The sequence below is a fragment of the Trachypithecus francoisi genome, unplaced genomic scaffold (assembly GCF_009764315.1).
Source record: "Trachypithecus francoisi isolate TF-2019V2 unplaced genomic scaffold, Tfra_2.0 Lachesis_group6, whole genome shotgun sequence".
Lineage (NCBI taxonomy): Eukaryota > Metazoa > Chordata > Mammalia > Primates > Cercopithecidae > Trachypithecus > Trachypithecus francoisi.
The window spans coordinates 83,844,364-83,869,144 of NW_022681471.1; the positions used below are offsets into that span (position 1 = coordinate 83,844,364).

The 24,781-nt window shown below is 38.6% G+C and overlaps 1 protein-coding gene across 2 annotated transcripts; it reads right to left on the reverse strand.

Annotated features, from left to right (window-relative positions):
- Nucleotides 1-8,509: 8,509 nt before the first annotated feature.
- On the reverse strand, nucleotides 8,510-17,635 carry PAGE3 (PAGE family member 3). 2 transcript variants are annotated; one of them, XM_033201017.1, is made up of 5 exons: nucleotides 17,556-17,635; nucleotides 16,564-16,655; nucleotides 16,006-16,114; nucleotides 12,761-12,880; nucleotides 8,510-8,580 (listed from the first exon to the last, which is right to left on the reverse strand). In XM_033201017.1, exons 2-5 carry the CDS (start codon nucleotides 16,645-16,647, stop codon nucleotides 8,558-8,560), a joined length of 336 nt encoding a protein of 111 aa, XP_033056908.1. In that variant the 5' UTR covers nucleotides 16,648-16,655; nucleotides 17,556-17,635; the 3' UTR covers nucleotides 8,510-8,557. The 2 variants fall into 2 exon arrangements, with proteins under 2 accessions (XP_033056908.1, XP_033056909.1); XM_033201018.1 differs by having other exon boundaries at nucleotides 16,564-16,669; nucleotides 17,556-17,630.
- Between the last annotated feature and the right edge of the window lie 7,146 nt (nucleotides 17,636-24,781).

The following is a 24,781-nucleotide window of genomic DNA, read 5'->3' on the forward strand; positions in this document are numbered from 1 at the left end:
ATTGTTGAGTTTTCATGTATTTGTATCGTTCCCAAAATTCCTCTTGTTATTAATTTCAAGTTTTATTCCATTCTGGTCTGGAAAGACGCTTGATATTTCAATTTTTAAAAAAATTTGTATGACCTAATATATGGTCTGTCCTTGAGAATGATCCATGGACTGAGGAAAAGAATGTGCGTTCTCTAGTCATTGGATGAAATGTTCTGTGAATATCTGTTAGGTCCATTTGCTCTATAGTGCAGATAGTCTGTTTTTGTTGTTGTTGAGTTTCTGTCTGGAAGATCTGTCCAATATTGAATGTGGGGTGCTGAAATCTCCATCCATTATTGTATTGGGACCTATCCCTCTCTTTCTTTTTTTTTTTTTTTTTTATTATACTTTCAGTTCTAGGGTACATGTGCATAACGTGCAGGTTTGTTACATATGTATACTTGTGCCATGTTGGTGTGCTGCACCCATCAACTCGTCAGCACCCATCAACTCGTCATTTACATCAGGTATAACTCCCAATGCAATCCCTCCCCCCTCATCCCTCCCCGTGATAGGCCCCAGTGTGTGATTTTCCCCTTCCCGAGTCCAAGTGATCTCATTGTTCAGTTCCCACCTATGAGTGACAATGTGCGGTGTTTGGTTTTCTGTTCTTGCGATAGTTTGCTAAGAATGATGGTTTTCAGCTGCATCCATGTCCCTACAAAGGACTCAAACTCATCCCTTTTTATGGTTGCATAGTATTCCATGGTGTATATGTGCCACATTTTCTTAATCCAGTCTGTCACAGATGGACATTTGGGTTGATTCCAAGTCTTTGCTATTGTGAATAGTGCCGCAATAAACATACGTGTGCATGTGTCTTTATAGCAGCATGACTTATAATCCTTTGGGTATATACCCAGTAGTGTGATGGCTGGGTCATATGGTACTTCTAGTTCTAGATCCTTGAGGAATTGCCATACTGTTTTCCATAATGGTTGAACTAGTTTACAATCCCACCAACAGTGTAAAAGTGTTCCTATTTCTCCACATCCTCTCCAGCACCTGTTGTTGCCTGACTTTTTAATGATTGCCATTCTAACTGGTGTGAGATGGTATCTCATTGTGGTTTTGATTTGCATTTCTCTGATGGCCAGTGATGATGAGCATTTTTTCATGTGTCTGTTGCTGTATGAATGTCTTCTTTTGAGAAATGTCTGTTCATATCCTTTGCCCACTTTTTGATGGGGTTGTTTGTTTTTTTCTTGTAAATTTGTTTGAGTTCTTTGTAGGTTCTGGATATTAGCCCTTTGTCAGATGAGTAGATTGCAAAACTTTTCTCTCATTCTGTAGGGTGCCTGTTCACTCTGATAGTAGTTTCTTTTGCTGTGCAGAAGCTCTTTAGTTTAATTAGATCACATTTGTCAATTTTAGCTTTTGTTGCCATTGCTTTTGGTGTTTTAGACATGAAGTCTTTGCCCATGCCTATGTCCTGAATGGTATTGTCTAGCTTTCTTCTAGGGTTTTTATGGCTTTAGGTCTAATATTTAGGTCTCTAATCCATCTTGAATTAATTTTCGTATAAGGAGTAAGGAAAGGATCCAGTTTCAGCTTTCTACTTATGGCTAGCCAATTTTCCCAGCACCATTTATTAAATATGGAATCCTTTCCCCATTTCTTGTTTTTGTCAGGTTTGTCAAAGATCAGATGGCTGTAGATGTGTGGTATTATTTCTGAGGGCTCTGTTCTGTTCCATTGGTCTATATCTCTCTTTTGATACCAGTACCATGCTCTTTGGTTACTGTAGCCTTGTAGTATAGTTTGAAGTCAGGTAGCGTGATGCCTCCAGCTTTGTTCTATTGGCTTAGGATGGTCTTGGCAATGCGGGATCTTTTTTGGTTCCATATGAACTTTAAAGCAGTTTTTTTTCTATTCTGTGAAGAAAGTGATTGACAGCTTAATGGGGATGGCATTGAATCTATAAATAACCTTGGGCAGTAAGGCCATTTTCACAATATTGATTATTCCTATCCAGGAACATGGTATGTTCTTCCATTTGTTTGTGTCCTCTTTTATTTCACTGAACAGTGGTTTGTAGTTCTCCTTGAAGAGGTCCTTGACATCCCTTGTAAGTTGGATTCCTAGGTATTTTATTCTCTTTGAAGCTATTGTGAATGGGAGTTCATTCATGATTTGGCTCTCTGTTTGTCTGTTACTGTCGTATAAGAATGCTTGTGATTTTTGCACATTGATTTTGTATCCTGAGACTTTGCTGCAGTTGCTTATCAGCTTAAGGAGATTTTAGGCTGAGACTATGGGGTTTTCTAAATAAACAATCATGTCATCGGCAAACAAGGACAATGTGACTTCTTCTTTTCCTAACTGAATACCCTTGATTTCTTTCTCTTGCCTGATTGCCCTAGCCAGAACTTCCAACACTATGTGGAATAGGAGTGGTGAGAGAGGGCATCCCTATCTTGTGCCAGTTTTCAAAGGGAATGCTTCCAGTTTTTGCCCATTCAGTATGATGTTGGCTGTGGGTTTGTCATAAAGAGCTCTTATTATTTTGAGATACATTCCATCAATACCGAATTTATTGAGAATTTTTAGCATGAAGGGATGTTGAATTTTGCCAAAGGCCTTTTCTGCATCTTTTGAGGTAATCATGTGGTTTTTGTCTTTGGTTCTGTTTATATGCTGGATTATGTTTATTGATTTGCGTATGTTGAACCAGCCTTGCATCCCTGGGAGGAAGCCCAATTGATCATGGTGAATAAGCTTTTTGATGTGCTGCTGGATTTGGTTTGCCAGTATTTTATTGAGGATTTTTGCATCGATGCTCATCAGGGATATTGGTCTAAAATTCTCTTTCTTTGTTGTGTCTCTGCCAGGCTTTGGTATCAAGATGATGTTGGCCTCATAAAATGAGTTAGGGAGGATTCCCTCTTTTTCTATTGATTGGAATACTTTCAGAAGGAATGGTAGCAGCTCCTCGTTGTACCTCTGGTAGAATACAGCTGTGAATCCGTCTGGTCCTGGACTTTTTTTGGTTGGTAGGCTATTAATTATTGCCTCAATTTCATAGCCTGCTATTGGTCTATTCAGGGATTCAACTTCTTCCTGGTTTAGTCTTGGGAGAGTGTAAGTGTCCAGGAAATTATCCATTTCTTCTAGGTTTTCTAGTTTATTTGCATAGAGGTGTTTATAGTATTCTCTGATGATAGTTTGTATTTCTGTGGGGTCTGTGGTGATATCCCCTTTATCATATTTTATTGCATCTATTTGATTCTTCTCTCTTTTCTTCTCTATTAGTCTTGCTAGCAGTCTATCAATTTTGTTGATCTTTTCAAAAAACCAACTCCTGGATTCATTGATTTTTTGGAGGGGTTTTTGTGTCTCTGTCTCCTTCAGTTCTGCTCTGATCTTAGTTATTTCTTGCCTTCTGCTAGGTTTTGAATGTGTTTGCTCTTGCTTCTCTAGTTCTTTTAATTGTGATGTTAGGGTGTCAGTTTTGGATCTTTTCAGCTTTCTCTTATGGGCCTTTAGTGCTATAAATTTCCCTCTACACACTGCTTTAAATGTTTCCTAGAAATTCTGGTATGTTGTGTCTTTGTTCTCATTGGTTTCAAAGAACATCTTTATTTTTGCCTTCATTTTGTTATGTACCCAGTACTCATTCAGGAGCAGGTTTTTCAGTTTCCATGTAGTTGAGTGGTTTTGATTGAGTTTCTTAGTCCTGAGTTCTCTTTTATTTGCACTGTGGTCTGAGAGACAGCTAGTTATAATTTCTATTCTTTTACATTTGCTGAGGAGTGCTTTACTTCCAATTATGTGGTCAATTTTGGAATATGTGCAATGTGGTGCTGAGAAGAATGTATATTGTGTTGATTTAGGGTGGAGAGTTCTGTAGATGTCTATTAGGTCCACTTGGTGCAGAGTTGAGTTCAATTCCTGGATATCCTTGTTAACTTTCTGTCTCGTCGATCTGTCTAATGTTGACAGTGGGCTGTTAAAGTCTCCCATTATTATTGTATGGGAGTCTAAGTCTCTTTGTAAGTCTCTAAGGACTTGCTTTATGAATCTGGGTGCTTCTGTATTGGGTGCATATATATTTAGGAGAGTTAGCTCTTCCTGTTGAATTGATCCCTTTACCATTATGTAATGGCCTTCTTTGTCTCTTTTGATCTTTGATGATTTAAAGTCTATTTTATCAGAGACTAGGATTGCAACCCCTGCTTTTTTTGTTTTCCATTTGCTTGGTAGATCTTCCTCCATCCCTTTATTTTGAACCTCTGTGTGTCTCTGCATGTGAGATGCGTCTTGACTCTTTATCCAATTTGCCAGTCTGTGTCATTTAATTGGAGCATTTAGTCCATTTACATTTAAGGTTAATATTGTTATATGTGAACTTGATCCTGTCATTATATTAACTGGTTATTTTGCTCGCTAGTTGATGCAGTTGCTTCCTAGCATCGATGGTCTTTACATTTTGACATGTTTTTGCAATGGCTGGTACCTGTTCTTCCTTTCCATGTTTAGTGCTTCCTTCAGGATCTCTTGTAAGGCAGGCCCGGGGGTGACAAAATCTCTAAGCATTTGCTTGTCTGTAAATGATTTTATTTCTCCTTTACTTATGAAACTTAGTTTGGCTTGATATGAAATTCTGGGACAGGGGCATTTACCTCTGCAGAGGTTTCTGCTGCTTTTTGTTTAGCTATGCCCTGCCCCCAGAATAGGAGTCTACAGAGGCAGGCCATCCTCCTTGAGCTGCAGTGGGTGCCACCCAATTCGAGCTTTGTTTACCCACTTAAGCTTCAGCAATGGCGGGCGCCCCTCCCCCAGCCTCGCTGCCGCCTTGCAGTTAGATCTCAGACTGCTATGCTAGCAATGAGGGAGGCTCCATGGGCGTGGGACCCTCCAGGCCAGGTGTGGGATATAATCTCCTGGCATGCCGTTTGCTAAGACCCTTGGTAAAGTGCAGTATTAGGGTGTGAGTTACCCAATTTTCCAGGTGTTGTGTGTCTCAGTTTCCCTTGGCTCGGAAAAGGGATTCCCTTCCCCCTTGAGCTTCCCAGGTGAGGCAATGCCTCGCCCTGCTTCAGCTCTCGCTGGTTGGGCTGCACCAGCTGACCAGCACCGATTGTCCAGCACTCCCCAGTGAATTGAATCCAGTACCTTAGTTGAAAATGCAGAAATCACCTGTCTTCTGTGTCACTCATCCTGGGAGCTGGAAGCTGGAGCTGGTCCTTTCGGCCACCTTAGGTGTGCCACCCCCAGTCTCTTTTAAAATTTTTGTTTTTATTTTTGGCTTAATATCTTGCCCCTGTTCATTCTTTGTGTTTCAACTGCTTTTGTGTTTATTTATGTCTGTCCCAGGAGAATGTGATATCACCCATGACAAGCACCACATTTTGTTGGTCTCTTCATTTCCAACATTCCAGAAATTTCCTGAAGCATAGCCAGCAGCAAGCCATATTTATTGAAGTAATCTTTTGTAATGACCCAGACAGGGAAAGCATCCCCTCCATTGTGGAGCTAGTATTGGAAATGTTATGTTCATAAACACTATACATATAGTCTTTTGTTTTATGCCAGACACCAGGGGAATGGCTCAGCCTTGGTGCCTTGGTGACCCTGCCACAGGGAATTTTCTCACTTGCCTCCTATCTTGCTGGAGGCTGACACGAGATCATTACTCATCCATCTCCGTAGTAGTTGAGCACAAGATGTTCCTTGTTGCCCCACCTTAGGGTACAGTTTTGGGTATAAAATTGGTTGCTGACTTTAAGTATGATTATGGACTTCTCAATGGCAGAGGATCCACCACCTGCACTGTTACCGAGCACCTCTGATTTGATATCACACTGTGGGACTAGGGAAACAGAAAGCGGATACAATGCTTATCTTGCTTGTGCTGTCTGTAAGTAGTAAACTATTTGGATCTATTTGAACTCATTGTTTTTCTTACTAGCTGACTCTATGAATGTGCGACAAGCCAATCTAACAATTGAAGTGGTGATCCTTATGGCACTAGTTAGCCACCACAGGGTTGCTTAGGTACTGCTTGAGCACTTGACAGACAGACTCTGATATTGAGTTGTGTGGTGTTGCATGACCAGAACATTGACTTCTTTTCAATGGCATCACGTACAGCAAGGAGCAGTTTTCAGCACATAGGATGACCTAAGGTGGCCTTTGCCAGGCCTCTGTCATTTACAAACCAACTTTAGATACAATGCCATGTCTGATACCAACTACACTGCTATTTAGTTAATGCTTACTTAAATCAATTAGTTTCTAAGCTCAGATTCATTCGGTTATATAACGTAATTACTTGAAATTCAAAATCAGTATCTCTTACTAGAGATATAATTGTAAAAGTAAATGAAATAAGAAATTAATTTAAAAATGGACTATAACTAGTGAACCAAATCCATTTATACTGTAATGCTTGCTTCATATGTGTTATCTCACTCATTTATTTTTATTATTTTATTTTTAGTAGAGATGAGGTCTTGCTATGTTGCCCAGGTTAGTCTCAAACTCCTGGGCTCAAGCAATCCTTGGCCTTCCAAAGTGCTGAGGTTATAGGCATGAGCCACCATACCTGGCTTTATCTCACTTATTAATCATAGTAATACTTTAATGTAAATATGTAATTTATATTTTAGTAATGCTAAACAGTTCCAAAGGATGTAAGTATCTTTCTCACTATCACACAGCCAGTTTGTGTCACAGCCAGGATGAAAACTCATGGCTATTTCATGCTACAGCCTATAAAGAGACTGTGTAGGTAGGACCCAAGACATTTTGCCTCAGCAACTACCCCTTTCATTCCTACCTAACTTCTAATCTTTGCAGTTAGCTCCAGCATCTAGGAACCTCTCACATATTTTGTGAAAATTGATATACCCTGCATTTTTCTCATTTTTAAATTTTAACCATAGATTCTTAGTCTTTTGGATCAAGAAAATATTTGTAACTTGCAAGTAGAAGAAATAGTTGCTATTTATAATCCTGTGTCTTTCCCTAAGCAAGGTGGATTTTAGGTAGGGTTTTTTCTTGTATAACTATAAATGTGTGTGGATATGAATGGGGCTCAGAGATGCAACCTGCTGTCATTGTGTAGAGTAATAAGGGTGTAAGGCTGGAATTAGGCAGCTTTGGAAGCTTCTTAGTGAGATATGGGGAATATCAGGCCAATAAAGAATTTTATAGAGGAAAAAAGAGATTTGTCACTGCTCCTTCTCAATCTCTAAATTAACTTTGAGAAAGAACAGAAGGGGATACAAGAGAAGCTTTCCTTCAAGGAAAGAACAAGGTCTTTTAAGTCACACTATTTTATATTCACGTGTTGATTAAATTTTTATGAAAGTATCCTATTACTGGCTAAGGTCATCATGTACAGTGTTAGTTCCTTGCACAACACTTTCAGAAGCATATACTTTGAGAGAAGTATCAGCATAAAAACATGAGCAGGTGGCTTTCAGAGTGATAGCATCGTTAAAGGCATCTAAGCAATCAGAGAAGATGTGCCTCATAAGGTTTGAAGGGATGGGAACCTGGAGCTGCCCCTTCTGTCACTGCCTTTGAAGTCCTAAAATGTAAAATTATAAGAGACAGAAGCCATACAGAAACAGATGAGCGTAGGAAATCCTAGCCCTTCATAACTCACAATTTGTAGAGATTTTATTTCCAGAGAATGGAAAAAGAAGTTTTACATCCCAATTCACATTAAAAAGCTAGCATAATCTTGATACCAAAGTCAAAGATTGTACATGAAATCAGTGTAAGTTAATCTCACTCATAATATATATAGATATATACATATACCCTAAATAAAATATTAGGACATAGATTATTGAAAAGGATAACATTTCAAGGACCGATTGTGTTTACCCTACAAATGCAAAGTTAGTTAAACGTACTTAGTGTATTCACCACAGTAATAAATTAATAGAGGAACAAATCCTATGATAATCAGTCGAAGAAGTACAACTCTTTGGGGAAAGTCAACATATATCCAGGAGGAATACTCTCAGGAAACTAGAAATAGAAGGAACTTCTGATAAAGCACATCTACAAATAAAATCTACACCAAATCATGGTAAAATGTTGCATATTTTCCATTTCTTATCAGGAATAAGATGAGAGTGTCCACTATCACCAGTTCAATTCCACATTGTACTGGATGGGTCTGTCCAATGCCATAAAATGAATTAAGGAAATAAAGAGTAAGGTACTTTAAAAGGCAGACTGAAAGTATTATCACTCACAGATGGCATGATTGTATATGTTGATAATCAAAGAGACCTAGAGACAAACTTTTGGAATTAATAAGCATATTTAGCAAGGTTCTGGAGAGAAAAATCAATACGTAAAATTATATCTCTATATACCAGCTTAAACAGAATATAAATTCTCAAAAAACATTCAATTTTCAATAGCATGAAACACCTAATTATTCCTAGTTTAACATAAGCTGCACAAGACTTCTTTGCAGACAAGTGTGAAACTTTATTGAGAGAATTTCAATGGTCAAGTTTCCAACATAAAGACTGCATGTATAGTTTCAACTTGTCTTCGTTTAAACCGATGGTGGCCCTTCACCTATAAGATAAACATAACAGTTGAGAGTATTTTTTAGCAGAACTTTTTTTGATGACACTACGGGTTGAAAAAAGACATAGTTTTGGTTTTATGAAATGAACTATAACAAGGTAACCCTCTGGCTTATATCCAGTTAAACCTCTATAGAGACTTCGAAGGTAGGCTTTCAGGTGTATTAACAATATTTTAAAATCCCACTCATTTTTCTAGTGTATGAGAAAGAGTTTGAGTTCAAAATGATTTGATAAAATGAACCTATTTAAAGAAAGTTTTAACTAGAAACTAAAAACTGCATGTAATTTTAGAAAAACATCCAACTAGCCAAACATAAACATAAAACTTAGGAAACAAAGAAATTTGAAATAATGTTTTGAATATAGGATAGCTCAAACAGTAATGCTACATTTGAAAGTGCTTAAGTGGCATAAATAGAAAGGCTAGTAGTATATTTGTTTTGTTTGTTGTGGGAAAATGCTAAAATGTTTTTGATTAGTTTACTCCTTATATGGTTGTTTTAAGTAGGTTAACCATTTGTCCCTGTTTTCACCTGTGGTTCTAGTATAATCAATAATCCCTCTTTGCACATTTAAAAATATTCCAGTTTGTCCAATAAATTATATCATCACACTGGTTGCAAGCTATTATCATTAGATGAAGTGTTGAAAAGAAATAGTAATGATTCTCACAATTTGGCAAAAGGGGGAGCAGAAGGAGAGGGAGAGGAGGAGAGAGAGAAAGAGAAGAGACTGAGGAATCTAGAAAAGCCAAATACAAATAAACAAACAATAGCTTATTTTTTTGTTTCTAAATGATAAATAATTTTGATGGAAAATTCTGGCAAGTTTTAAAAGTCCATCCATGTTATCATGTTTAAATATTCAGTACTACTGTGGTATAGTAAATAATTTTATGTTTTGCTAGCATATCAAACATTGCATCAAATTGTGAGAATTGTTTAGAGCTCAAGAATGCATCCACTTTTCTCTTTGAAGCAATTGTGAATGGAAGTTCATTCCTGACTTGGCTCTCTGCTTGTCTGTTACTGGTGTATAAGAATGCTTGTGATTTTTGCACATTAATTTTGTATCCTGAGACTTTGCTGAAGTTGCTTATCAGCTTAAGGAGATTTTGGGCTGAGACGATGGGTTTTTCTAAATATACAATCATGTCATCTGCAAACAGGGACAATTTGACTTCTTCTTTTCCTAACTGGATACCCTTGATTTCTTTCTCTTGCCTGATTGCCCTAGCCAGAACTTCCAACACTATGTTGAATAGGAGTGGTGAGAGAGGGCATCCCTGTCTTGTGCCAGTTTTCAAAGGGAATTTTTCCAGTTTTTGCCCATTCAGTATGAATTAGCTGTGGGTTTGTCGTAAATAGCTCTTATTATTTTGAGGTACGTTCCATCAATACCGAATTTATTGAGCGTTTTTAGCAAATACCTAGGAATCCAGCTTACAAGGGATGTAAAGGACCTCTTCAAGGAGAACTACAAACCACTGCTCAGTGAAATCAAAGAGGACAACACACAAATGGAAGAACATACCATGCTCATGGATAGGAAGAATCAATATCGTGAAAATGGCCATACTGCCCAAGGTTATTTATAGATTCAATGCCATCCCCATCAAGCTACCAATGACTTTCTTCACAGAATTGGAAAAAACTGCTTTAAAGTTCATATGGAACCAAAAAAGAGCCCGCATTGCCAAGACAATCCTAGGTCAAAAGGACAAAGCTGGAGGCGTCACGCTACCTGACTTCAAACTATACTACAAGGCTACAGTAACCAAAACAGCATGGTACTGGTACCACAACAACAGAAATAGACCAGTGGAACAGAACAGAGTCCTCAGAATAATACCACACATCTACAGCCATCTGATCTTTGACAAACATGACAAAAACAAGAAATGGGGAAAGGATTCCCTATTTAATAAATGGTGCTGGGAAAATTGGCTAGCCACAAGTAGAAAGCTGAAACTGGATCCTTTCCTTACCCCTTATACGAAAATAATTCAAGATGGATTAGAGACTTAAATGTAGACCTAATACCATAAAAACCCTAGAAGAAAATCTAGGTAGTACCATTCAGGACAGGCATGGGCAAGGACTTCATGTCTAAAACACCAAAAGCAACGGCAGCAAAAGCCAAAATTGACAAATGGGATCTCATTAAACTAAAGAGCTTTTGCACAGCAAAAGAAACTACCATCAGAGTGAACAGGCAACCTACAGAATGGGAGAAAATTTTTGCAACCTACTCATCTGACAAAGGGCTAATATCCAGAATCTACAAAGAACTCAAACAAATATACAAGAAAAAAACAAACAACCCCATCAAAAAGTGGGGAAAGGATATGAACAGACATTTCTCAAAAGAAGACATCCATACAGCCAACAGACACATGAAAAAATGCTCGTCATCACTCGCCATCAGAGAAATGCAAATCAAAACCACAATGAGATACCATCTCACACCAGTTAGAATGGCAATCATTAAGAAGTCAGGAAACAATAGATGTTGGAGAGGATGTGGAGAAATAGGAACACTTTTACACTGTTGGTGGGATTGTAAACTAGTTCAACCATTATGGAAAACAGTATGGCGATTCCTCAAGGATCTAGAACTAGATGTACCATATGACCCAGCTATCCCACTACTGGGTATATACCCAAAGGATTATAAATTACTCTACTACAAGACACATGCACACGTATGTTTATTGCGGCACTATTCACAATAGCAAAGACTTGGAATCAACCCAAATGTCCATCTGTGACAGACTGGATTAAGAAAATGTTGCACATATACACCATGGAATACTATGCAGCCATCAAAAGGATGAGTTTGCGTCCTTTGTAGGGACATGGATGCAGCTGGAAACCATCATTCTTAGCAAACTATCACAAGAAGAGAAAACCAAACACCGCATGTTCTCACTCATAGGTGGGAACTGAACAATGAGATCACTTGGACTCGGGAAGGGGAACATCCACACTGGGGCTATCATGGGGAGGGGGGAGGAGGGAGGGATTGCATGGGGAGTTATACATGATATAAACGTTATGCACATGTACCCTAGAACTTAAAGTATAATAAAAAATAAAAAAATAAAAAAATAAAAAAATAAAAAAAAAAAAAAAAAAAAAAAAAAAAAAAAAAAAAAGAATGCATCCACTTTTAATTATATTACACATTCAATATCTGTCCTTCTTGTTCCTATTTTTATTGTGTATACTTGGGCTTTGTCCATTTTCTTCAAGATTAGGCAACTAGGGGATCCTCTATTCATAGATATGTTGAAAATCTCTTTTATTTACTAGTTGAATTATTTCCCTTAATGACTTATACCTATCTTTTATTAAGTATATATTTTTTCCCTTATGTTTATTTTGTGCCTGTTTCTTATTTTTTATATTGAATCCTCATATAATTTTATATTTTTATCTTTTAATAACATATGTATTTAAGGCAATGATCTTCTTATGAGTATATGTTCAAGAGGTTCCTGAACATAGCCCAAAAATACTTTTAATCTAATATTCTAATGGAATGGATCAGGAATGTAGAGCAAAAGCAGTAGACTAATGCAAGATAATTTCTTTCCTAAACACTAAGTGTTTATATTAAATTCAGAAGCTCATATAATTAATGCCTAGAAGTTTGGAAAAAAAATGTATAAAACATACTTAAGTTGATTACTCAAATTTTAATATATTTGATTTTGACCCACTTTTATAAGAGCAAATATGGGTTTAGAAGATAAGGAATTTGCCCAAAGTCAGTGAAATTTTGTTAGAGCTTGGACTAGAGCCTACTTAATTTCCTCAGCATGTTTCATACAATGAATATCTGTTACAAATCATTAGGTATTTATTAAAAGCAGACCTTATAAAAGTAACTGATATTATTAGCTGTTGGTTTAGGAACTTATACTAAAAAGTAAGAAAGTACCTTCACATTTTATAATTGAATGTGACTTTGACCCAATGTGGTAGAATCTATGATTCTGTTTGTTTATAAGTCAGGCTTTGGGGACTGAACTATCTTTCAAAGAATCTTTATAATGAACTCTGTTAAATTATATTAGCAGTAGTGGCACCACTGTATTATAAAATGTATAGTATTTTTGAAAACAGAAACCCCATAATTGGCATTTTTAATGAATAACTTACCGGCTTCTGGTATTTTAACAGGCTCCAGATTTGGCAGAAATTCTCCCCTGATGTTAGGACCATCTCCACGTTCACCCTCAGTCTTTGACCGAGTCAGTTCCCAGAGATAGGCTGCCAGGTCTAGCATGTAAAAATAAAAAAGGCTACTAATTTAAGTTGTAAAACATAGAATATAAATAAAAGAATGATAATATTCACTCCCTCAATATTATGAAATAAAAGCCTATAGGCTAGTGTGGTAATACATGCAATGCATAAGAATTTCAAGAACATTATTTCAGGAGTCTTATCAGAAAAAGAAAACAAAGTTTTCCAAAGGTTATCACCCTTTTCTTTTCCCACAACTGCCCCAGACAGCTTAGTTGAACCCTCTGTAGGTATACGTTATTGTACTTATCATTTCAAATTAGTGATTCATTTGAGTCTGTCTAACTAGATTATGAGCTCAAGGCTGAAATCATCTCTCTCATTATATTTACATCCCTAAAACATACATATTGCATGGCATGAGTCACTGCAAATAAATGTTGAATGAAAAAAAAAGTATTTAAAAATACAGCCCATACTGGTGAACACTCTGCAAAGCAACTGGTCCATTCTCTTAAAAAATACCAGTGTCCTGAAAGACGAAGAAAGAGTGAAGAACTGGTCCAGATTAAAAGAGATTAAATTGGATTGACAACTATATGTAATGCATGATCTTGGAATCAGAAAAAAAAAATCTATAAGGGAAATTATTGGGACAACTGGGGAAATTTGAATATAAGCTATATATTAAACAACTGCATTTTTCATTGTTGAATTCCCCAAATGTAATAAAAATACAGGGGTTATCCAAGAGAATATGGCTATATAAGAGAATAGTGGGTATGAAATCAATGTGGCAAAGCTGTAAACGTTAGTTAATCTAGGTGAAAAGCATATGAGCTGATTATAATAGTCTTGCAACTTTTTTGTAAATTTTATATTTTTTCAAAACATAAATTAAAAATAAAAAAGAATAAATGACAACTGTGTTGGAGTTCAGGAAGACAAGAGTTAGTTTTGACAACATTAACAGCAACTAGGATTGGACTTCAGACAAGATTGAGTGGATTCAGGGTGGTATAGCTGTGGATGGATTGGACTTCATATATTTGTTTTCCTGCATTACAAAAACCTCCATTTTAAATGACATTATAAGAACAAAGCACAAAACATGTGCTGTCCTTATATTTTACCATAGCGCAATATGGGGAATAACCATCAGCTATCCAGGAAATCAGAAATTTACACCATGGATAAGATTTAAATTACATTTAAAATATAATTTTATGAAGAATTAGCTGAATGGATTTGTAAGCATATGACATATTTTATAGTCATGACACCCATAACCTGTGGAGGTAACAAGAAACTTACTTTGTTAAAATAAAGTTACTTTTCGGTCCAAAGGTCTTATATGTTACTTTCCATAAATGAATTCCATATATAATGAAGTTCTTAAAACAATAGCAAAATTATTTGTGAATACAGCAAAATCATTGACTTCCAGCAAGAATAATGGAAGTGGAATGGAAAGAATTTAATGGGTATTATTGTCATCATAATTCTGGGACTCTTTCAACAGTGAATTGCTAAAATAATCTACAGCTTGAGCTATGTAAATATTTTGCTCCAGAATGCCATACCTGGAAGAACTAATTGTTTCATGATAATTGTAGGTACTTAATCTTTTGATGTTTCTAGCCATAAGAGGATTTAACCACCTTTTAAAAGCCACTTAAAAATTATACTGAACCAGCTACCTATATGCCAATATCCTGAATTGTTCAGCTATTAACTAAACCTTCCATACACAAATTTCAATCAAAGTAAACAGTGGCTATCATTCATTGAGTCATTCTCTGGAATCACATTCTGTTCCACTGAATTGGGTCTATTCTTATGCCAGTACTGAGCTATCTCACAGTATAGACATTTTAGTATTAAACAGTTTAAGCAAAATCATTCACTTTTTCTTACAGCAACCTAGATGGTAAGAAGAATACATACTTTGGAATAAAATACAATTATTTCTCCACCAGTGAAGTGCCCTTTGGTAAGACACAATCTCTGAGTCTCCGTTTTCTTACTTATCAAATGGGATTTATATTTCTATGCAAGCTAGTTTAACCCAAGGTGTTATATATGATATACATATTGATTTGCTTTCCAGGAAACTGATTTGCTTTCCAGGAAGGTGATTTGCTTTCCAGGAAGCTGATTTGCTTTCTAGGAAGCTGATTTGCTTTCTAGGAAACCAGGGCAAGCATTAAATGACCAGCGAGTAGGCAAGGCTAGGAGCAAAACTGCACATTTATTTTTGGTCCCCCAGCTTCAGGAAAGAAGGTGTGGGGGAGGGGTGAGGTCCGTCGGTCTCTGACAGGGGAGACCGGGGGGGTCACCCGGTGGAGCTCTCTGGCGGAGTTCCTACAGTCCCGACAGGAGTGAGGGCTGAGGAAGTGCGGGCAGCGCACCGGCTGGGAGCGGCTTTTATGTCCTGGGCCTGGGAGTGGGAGGGCAGTGGGCGGGATGTAGGCGGGTCAGGGCAGGCAGTGGGCGTGGCTAGGCGGGTTCCGGTTTTTCTCCGTCGGAGGTCGGGTTGCGCCTGCGCAGTCCACCTGTGTCTTTCCCGGGCAGGGAAAGCTGACGGTGAAGAACCCGGAACTGCGCCATCTTGCCTCCGTTGGTCCAAACACATATGTGATGTGTATATCACATATCATATATAGATTTATATCTTGATGCAAGCTAGTTTAATCCAAGGTGTGAACTAGTGTGGATATGAGATATATATATGATATATATATTCATATATGTGATCTATAATATATATATATAAAACACCTTAGCACTCTATATATGCTATCACAAGTTGCTTAAACTTTTAATATAATTGCTAAAAAGGACAGACAATAGTCTAAGATCAATTTAACTAGTGAAATAGTATACAATTCTGACTAAAATTAAACATAGTTTCACTGGATTTGCTAATGAAGCACTCTGGCAAGCATAACAAGTAAGTCTTGAAGGTCGAATGAATTATACTAAGGGACTGCCCCCAGCTGCAAACTATGCCTTCTTCACTTTTCCAGCCAATTTTCAGGCAATGTTTGAGATCTCTTTCTATTGCCTTTTTCCCTCCTTTTACTTCCATATCATAATACATGATATATACATACACCTCCTCCATTCATAGGCATTCTTTCTTTCCCACCCTTCACCTTGGAACTCCAGTGCTCCCTCATCTCTCTCTTGACCAGGTGTATAATCCTGATTTTCAATTGGTGGTTCCTGTTGTTGAAGTTGGTCATCACTGGGTGGCTCCTGGGCCTAAGAATATGAGTGCATGTGCAAATAAAAAGCTCTGTTATTAATAATGCATGTTAATAATATACATATACTCAATATACAAATATATCTTACCATAAATAAGTCTAAAGACATTTTTTATCCTACACAATTCTATATACTTATTCTTAATAGTCACTACAAGAAAAGAGTTACCCTTAAAAACTTGGGAAGCTATTTTAATCCACGCTGGAATGGATGTATACAATGTGTTATGAATAAGCAGGAGAAGGAAGCCATAGAGAATATTTCTGGGGAATATAAAAACATAACCATCCAGGCAACATTAGAATGCAAACATCCAAATCTATATTTACTTCACGAGATTCAATTATTACCATTTATAAGCATGGAAAACCTTATTAATATATCAATATTAGTTCAACAAAAATAAGTTTCTAATAGAAAATATCAAATGTCAAAATACTCACAACCACAGCCCCTATTGGATGATTAGAGTCTTGCTCATCTCTTCTTTCTCTAGATCTGGATCTTGTTCTTTGATGTCCACTCATGTTTCACTCTGAAAGTGGCATACTGTGATTCAGAAAATGTACGTGAGTGTATCATTTGACCACTTCCATGGCTAAATTGGAAAGCATGCAAGCTCACAATTACCCTGGGACTTAATTTTAAGATATTTTCAAAAATTTTCAGGTATCATCTAATTTAGCCAAATATGGCTGCTTGCAAAGTCATTAATGTTATGGCTCTGGTAGCAGGCAAGGCTCATGGCAAGACAGAGGACTTCTCTGTGAGTTTTGGTTTCACAATTAGATTCTCCATCATGAAGACATCTAGGAAAATACAGGTGGAGAATTGGAACCGGAGTGACTACTGCTTTTGCCTCACTCTCATTTACTAGGCCCATTTCCCCCCTAAAATCAAGTTAAGTTGGAACCCACAGCCTCTCCCATTCCTTCCCGAGATGTCATTGGCAGAGGTGTGAAGTTGCGAAGCAGAGTGAAGGGCGTGCTCCTCACTCTCTACCGCCGTGGGGCACTCTGCAGACCTCGGGGCTGCGGTTATCAGCCGGCAGTGTTCCTAGTTTCCAGGCCCCTTCCTTACTGCTCACCTCGCCCTGCCACTGCCCAGGTGAGAAGTGGGGAATCTGCCCTCCCTCAGAGAGTTCCAGGCTTTTCGGCACTCAGATACCTCCAACAGCACACCCAGCACTCGCCCCATCTTCACGTGATTCCTCCCCTCTTCGGCCGACCTTCCTCCCTCTTCCTAGCCCAGCCACGAGGACAAAGGCCCATGTGGCGTCGCGACCTGGGAGGAGCCGGACGTCAACCGCGAGGCCCTTTTCCCTCAGAAGCCACGGACTGTGGCTTCTGTGCCGCAGGACCTGTCCAAAGCCCGCTGGCGCCCCCTGACATTCACTCACAACTAAATTCCCAGGAGGACTGATCTGCGGACCTACCAGCTGAGTCCCAGTGAGTGAGAAAGAATGAAGAGGACAGGAGGACCACCTGCCAGGGCACGGCTCTGAGCACAGACAGCAGACAGCAAGGCACATGCGCAATAATGGACACACCCAGCAACGGACATGCATACGGATACAGCTTGTGTTACGTAGGCTGAGGCTTTTCTGCCTCTGTTGACTGGGAGCCACAAGGTTTCTTGAGTATTGAAAGGGGCTTGCACAGCTCTTTTATTTTTCCTTCCTAAACTTTTTGACGTCTTAAGTAAGGGTCCTTGAGGCTCGAGGTCAAATTAACTATCATACCCAATACAGCTCTCATACTTCCCTCATAAATAGAGGGAAGATGGATCATAAATACATGACATTTAACTGCACCCCAGCCCCAGCCCAAGAACAGCCTTACACAGGATGGCAAATGAACAAGAGGGCACCTGTACCTGTTGATCCTTTTTCCTGAGGTCCAGTTTGTATTAATTAACTCTTGTCTTTTGAAAAACAAACACTTTATCTGAAGTTTAATGTGAACCTTTAAAGATGCATTGTTTTTTAGACAAAAAGGACATATTTGATATGGGCCACTAGGGTTACTACAAAATACATAATTGTTGATGAAATGTAGTTTACATCTTGAATGTAATGAGCAAGAACAGCATTTTAAAGAAACACAATAAAATAAAATAGAAACTATCAGAACTGCATTTAGGATATACACATAGCATACACACACACGTACAAACATACATGTTTACACATATTTATGTTCAGTCCACATCTCCTGCCCTCAAACTGGGATTTACACCATCTGCTTCCCTAGTTCTCAGGCCTTTGGATCTGGATTGAAGTACATCACTGGTTTCTGGTCTTCTTCTTGCTTGTAAATGGCAGACTGTGGGACTCAGCCTTCATAGTTGTGTGAATCAATTTTTCACACAATTATATATATATATATATATATATATAAATAAATAAAATACACACACACACACACACACACACACACATACGGATAAGGAAAAGGGCCAGGATATCAGTCCTACTCATTTCTCTTCAGCACTGTCCTGGTGAATCTAGTTAGTGCAATGAGACAAGAAATGAAATAAAAGGCATCCAGATTGAAAAGGAAGAAGTAAAACTGTATGATTCATAGATAACATAATCTTTCACGTAGAAAATCTGATAGACTCTATAAAACAGTTACTAGAAACAATAAGTGAGTTGCAGAATTAAAAATCGATATGAAATTTAATTGTATTTCTGTTCATCAGCAATACAAACTTGGATTGGCATTTTTAATGGTATGTATTATAGTATTGAAGAATATTAACTGCAAAGGGAAGAATCTGAATAAGGAAGTTCAAGACCTATAACACATTGAGAAGTACAAAAGATGGCTGAGAGAAAATTTAAGACTGAAATAAAATTAAGAGATATATCTTGTTGGTGAATCAAAAGAGTCAATGGCTTAAGATACAGTTTCCCCAACTGAGCTATAGATTCAAAGCAATTCAAATCAAAATCCCAGAGGTGTTCTTTTTTTTTTTTTTTTTTTTTTTTTTTTTTTTATTATACTTTAAGTTCTAGGGTACATGTGCATGACGTTTATATCATGTATAACTCCCCAATGCAATCCCTCCCTCCTCCCCCCTCCCCATGATAGGCCCCAGTGTGTGATGTTCCCCTTCCCGAGTCCAAGTGATCTCATTGTTCAGTTCCCACCTATGAGTGAGAACATGCGGTGTTTGGTTTCTCTTCTTGTGATAGTTTGCTAAGAATGATGGTTTCCAGCTGCATCCATGTCCCTACAAAGGACGCAAACTCATCCTTTTTATGGCTGCATAGTATTCCATGGTGTATATGTGCCACATTTTCTTAATCCAGTCTGTCACAGATGGACATTTGGGTTGATTCCAAGTCTTTGCTATTGTGAATAGTGCCGCAATAAACATACGTGTGCATGTGTCTTTGTAGTAGAGTAATTATAATCCTTTGGGTATATACCCAGTAGTGGGATGGCTGGGTCATATGGTACATCTAGTTCTAGATCCTTGAGGAATCGCCATACTGTTTTCCATAATGGTTGAACTAGTTTACAATCCCACCAACAGTGTAAAAGTGTTCCTATTTCTCCACATCCTCTCCAACACCTGTTGTTTCCTGACTTCTTAATGATTGCCATTCTAACTGGTGTGAGATGGTATCTCATTGTGGTTTTGATTTGCATTTCTCTGATGGCGAGTGATGATGAGCATTTTTTCATGTGTCTGTTGGCTGTATGGATGTCTTCTTTTGAGAAATGTCTGTTCATATCCTTTGCCCACTTTTTGATGGGGTTGTTTGTTTTTTTCTTGTATATTTGTTTGAGTTCTTTGTAGATTCTGGATATTAGCCCTTTGTCAGATGAGTAGGTTGCAAAAATTTTCTCCCATTCTGTAGGTTGCCTGTTCACTCTGATGGTAGTTTCTTTTGCTGTGCAAAAGCTCTTTAGTTTAATTAGATCCCATGTGTCAATTTTTGCTTTTGCTGCCGTTGCTTTTGGTGTTTTAGACATGAAGTCCTTGCCCATGCCTATGTCCTGAATGGTACTACCTAGATTTTCTTCTAGGGTTTTTATGGTATTAGGTCTAACATTTAAGTCTCTAATCCATCTTGAATTAATTTTCGTATAAGGGGTAAGGAAAGGATCCAGTTTCAGCTTTCTACTTATGGCTAGCCAATTTTCCCAGCACCATTTATTAAATAGGGAATCCTTTCCCCATTTCTTGTTTCTCTCAGGTTTGTCAAAGATCAGATGGCTGTAGATGTGTGGTATTATTTCTGAGGACTCTGTTCTGTTCCATTGGTCTATATCTCTGTTGTGGTACCAGTACCATGCTGTTTTGGTTACTGTAGCCTTGTAGTATAGTTTGAAGTCAGGTAGCGTGACGCCTCCAGCTTTGTCCTTTTGACTTAGGATTGTCTTGGCAATGCGGGCTCTTTTTTGGTTCCATATGAACTTTAAAGCCGTTTTTTCCAATTCTGTGAAGAAACTCATTGGTAGCTTGATGGGGATGGCATTGAATCTATAAATCACCTTGGGCAGTATGGCCATTTTCACGATATTGATTCTTCCTATCCATGAGCATGGTATGTTCTTCCATTTGTTTGTGTCCTCTTTGATTTCACTGAGCAGTGGTTTGTAGTTCTCCTTGAAGAGGTCCTTTACATCCCTTGTAAGCTGGATTCCTAGGTATTTTATTCTCTTTGAAGCAATTGTGAATGGAAGTTCATTCCTGATTTGGCTCTCTGCTTGTCTGTTACTGGTGTATAAGAATGCTTGTGATTTTTGCACATTAATTTTGTATCCTGAGACTTTGCTGAAGTTGCTTATCAGCTTAAGGAGATTTTGGGCTGAGACAATGGGGTTTTCTAAATATACAATCATGTCATCTGCAAACAGGGACAATTTGACTTCTTCTTTTCCTAACTGGATACCCTTGATTTCTTTCTCTTGCCTGATTGCCCTAGCCAGAACTTCCAACACTATGTTGAATAGGAGTGGTGAGAGAGGGCATCCCTGTCTTGTGCCAGTTTTCAAAGGGAATTTTTCCAGTTTTTGCCCATTCAGTATGATATTAGCTGTGGGTTTGTCATAAATAGCTCTTATTATTTTGAGGTACGTTCCATCAATACCGAATTTATTGAGCGTTTTTAGCATAAGGGCTGTTGAATTTTGTCAAAAGCCTTTTCTGCATCTATTGAGATAATCATGTGGTTCTTGTCTTTGGTTCTGTTTATATGCTGGATTACGTTTATTGATTTGCGAATGTTGAACCAGCCTTGCATCCCAGGGATGAAGCCCACTTGATCATGGTGGATAAGCTTTTTGATGTGCTGCTGAATCCGGTTTGCCAGTATTTTATTGAGAATTTTTGCATCGATGTTCATCAGGGATATTGGTCTAAAATTCTCTTTTTTTGTTGTGTCTCTGCCAGGCTTTGGTATCAGGATGATGTTGGCCTCATAAAAAGAGTTGGGGAGGATTCCCTCTTTTTCTATTGATTGAAATAGTTTCAGAAGGAATGGTACCAGCTCCTCCTTGTACCTCTGGTAGAATTCAGCTGTGAATCCATCTGGTCCTGGACTTTTTTTGGTGGGTAGGCTATTAATTGTTGCCTCAATTTCAGAGCCTGCTATTGGTCTATTCAGGGATTCAACTTCTTCCTGGTTTAGTCTTGGGAGAGTGTAAGTGTCCAGGAAATTATCCATTTCTTCTAGATTTTCTAGTTGATTTGCGTAGAGGCATTTATAGTATTCTCTGATGGTTGTTTGTATTTCTGTGGGGTCGGTGGTGATATCCCCTTTATCATTTTTTATTGCGACTATTTGATTCCTCTCTCTTTTCTTCTTTATTAGTCTTGCTAGCGGTCTGTCAATTTTGTTGATCTTTTCAAAAAACCAACTCCTGGATTCATTGATTTTTTGGAGGGTTTTTTGTGTCTCTATCTCCTTCAGTTCTGCTCTGATCTTAGTTATTTCTTGCCTTCTGCTAGCTTTTGAATGTGTTTGCTCTTGCCTCTCTAGTTCTTTTAATTGTGATGTTAGAGTGTCAATTTTAGATCTCTCCTGCTTTCTCTTGTGGGCATTTAGTGCTATAAATTTCCCTCTACACACTGCTTTAAATGTGTCCCAGAGATTCTGGTATGTTGTATCTTTGTTCTCATTGGTTTCAAAGAACATCTTTATTTCTGCTTTCATTTCGTTATGTACCCAGTAGTCATTCAGGAGCAGGTTGTTCAGTTTCCATGTAGTTGAGCGGTTTGGATTGAGTTTCTTAGTCCTGAGTTCTAGTTTGATTGCACTGTGGTCTGAGAGACAGTTTGTTATAATTTCTGTTCTTGTACATTTGCTGAGGAGTGCTTTACTTCCAATTATGTGGTCAATTTTGGAATAAGTGCGATGTGGTGCTGAGAAGAATGTATATTCTGTTGATTTGGGGTGGAGAGTTCTATAGATGTCTATTAGGTCCGCTTGGTGCAGAGATGAGTTCAATTCCTGGATATCCTTGTTAACTTTCTGTCTCGTTGATCTGTCTAATGTTGACAGTGGAGTGTTGAAGTCTCCCATTATTATTGTATGGGAGTCTAAGTCTCTTTGTAGGTCTCTAAGGACTTGCTTTATGAATCTGGGTGCTCCTGTATTGGGTGCATATATATTTAGGAGAGTTAGCTCTTCCTGTTGAATTGATCCCTTTACCATTATGTAATGGCCTTCTTTGTCTCTTTTGATCTTTGATGGTTTAAAGTCTGTTTTATCAGAGACTAGGATTGCAACCCCTGCTTTTTTTTGTTCTCCATTTGCTTGGTAGATCTTCCTCCATCCCTTTATTTTGAGCCTATGTATGTCTCTGCATGTGAGATGGGTCTCCTGAATACAGCAGACTGATGGGTCTTGACTCTTTATCCAGTTTGCCAGTCTGTGTCTTTTAATTGGAGCATTTAGTCCATTGACATTTAAGGTTAATATTGTTATGTGTGAACTTGATCCTGTCATTATGATATTAACTGGTTATTTTGCTCGTTAGTTGATGCAGTTTCTTCCTAGCCTCGATGGTCTTTACATTTTGGCATGTTTTTGCAATGGCTGGTACCGGTTGTTCCTTTCCATGTTTAGGGCTTCCTTCAGGGTCTCTTGTAAGGCAGGCCTGGTGGTGACAAAATCTCTAAGCATTTGCTTATCTGTAAAGGATTTTATTTCTCCTTCACTGATGAAGCTTAGTTTGGCTGGATATGAAATTCTGGGTTGAAAATTCTTTTCTTTAAGAACGTTGAATATTGGCCCCCACTCTCTTCTGGCTTGTAGAGTTTCTGCCGAGAGGTCTGCTGTTATTCTGATGGGCTTCCCTTTGTGGGTAACCCGACCTTTCTCTCTGGCTGCCCTTAAGATTTTTTCCTTCATTTCAACTTTGGTGAATCTGGCAATTATGTGTCTTGGAGTTGCTCTTCTGGAGGAGTATCTTTGTGGCGTTCTCTGTATTTCCTGAATTTGAATGTTGGCCTGCCCTACTAGGTTGGGGAAGTTCTCCTGGATGATATCCTGAAGAGTGTTTTCCAACTTGGTTCCATTTTCCCCTCACTTTCAGGCACCCCAATCAGACGTAGATTTGGTCTTTTTACATAATCCCATACTTCTTGCAGGCTTTGTTCATTTCTTTTTCTTCTTTTTTCTTTTGGTTTCTCTTCTCGCTTCATTTCATTCATTTGATCCTCAATCGCTGATACTCTTTCTTCCAGTTGATCGAGTCGGTTACTGAAGCTTGTGCATTTGTCACGTATTTCTCGTGTCATGGTTTTCATCTCTGTCATTTCGTTTATGATCTTCTCTGCATTAATTAGTCTAGCTGTCAATTCTTCCACTTTTTTTCAAGATTTTTAGTTTCTTTGCGCTGGGTACGTAATTCCTCCTTTAGCTCTGAGAAGTTTGATGGACTGAAGCCTTCTTCTCTCATCTCGTCAAAGTCATTCTCTGACCAGCTTTGATCCGTTGCTGGCGATGGGCTGCGCTCCTTTGCAGGAGGAGATGCGCTCTTATTTTTTGAATTTCCAGCTTTTCTGCCCTGCTTCTTCCCCATCTTTGTGGTTTTATCTGTCTCTGGTCTTTGATGATGGTGACGTACTGATGGGGTTTTGGTATAGGTGTCCTTCCTGTTTGATAGTTTTCCTTCTGACAGTCAGAAGGACTGTCTGTTGGTCTGTTGGAGATTGCTTGAGGTCCACTCCAGACCCTGTTTGCCTGGGTGTCAGCAGCAGAGGTTGCCGAAGATAGAATATTGCTGAACAGCGAGTGTACCTGTCTGATTCTTTCTTTGGAAGTTTCCTCTCAGGGGTGACTCCACCCTGTGAGGTGTGGGGTGTCAGACTGCCCCTAGTGGGGGATGTCTCCCAGCTAGGCTACTCAGGGGTCAGGGACCCACCTGAGCAGGCAGTCTGTCCGTTCTCAGATCTCAACCTCCGCGTTAGGAGATCCACGGCTCTCCCCAAAGCTGTCAGACAGAGTCGTTCGCGTCTGCCACGGCCCCGCTCTTTCCCCTAATGGATTGCAGCTGTGCGCTGTCCGCAGAGGTAGAGTCTACAGAGACAGGCAGGCTTCCTTGAGCTGCTGTGAGCTCCACCCAGTTCGAGCTTCCCAGCGGCTTTGTTTACCTACTTAAGCCTCAGCAATGGCGGGCGCCCCTCCCCCAGCCTCGC

Bases quoted from the DNA above. Each gene is read 5' to 3' on its own strand.
- PAGE3 (XM_033201017.1), bottom strand. From the start codon at position 16,647: ATGAGTGGACATCAAAGAACAAGATCCAGATCTAGAGAAAGAAGAGAT. The intron at 16,115-16,563 runs GTGAGTATTTTG...TCATATTCTTAG, and splicing joins ATCCAATAGGGGCTGTGGTT to GCCCAGGAGCCACCCAGTGA. The intron at 12,881-16,005 runs GTGAAGGGTGGG...TTTACATGCTAG, and splicing joins GGGAGCACTGGAGTTCCAAG to ACCTGGCAGCCTATCTCTGG.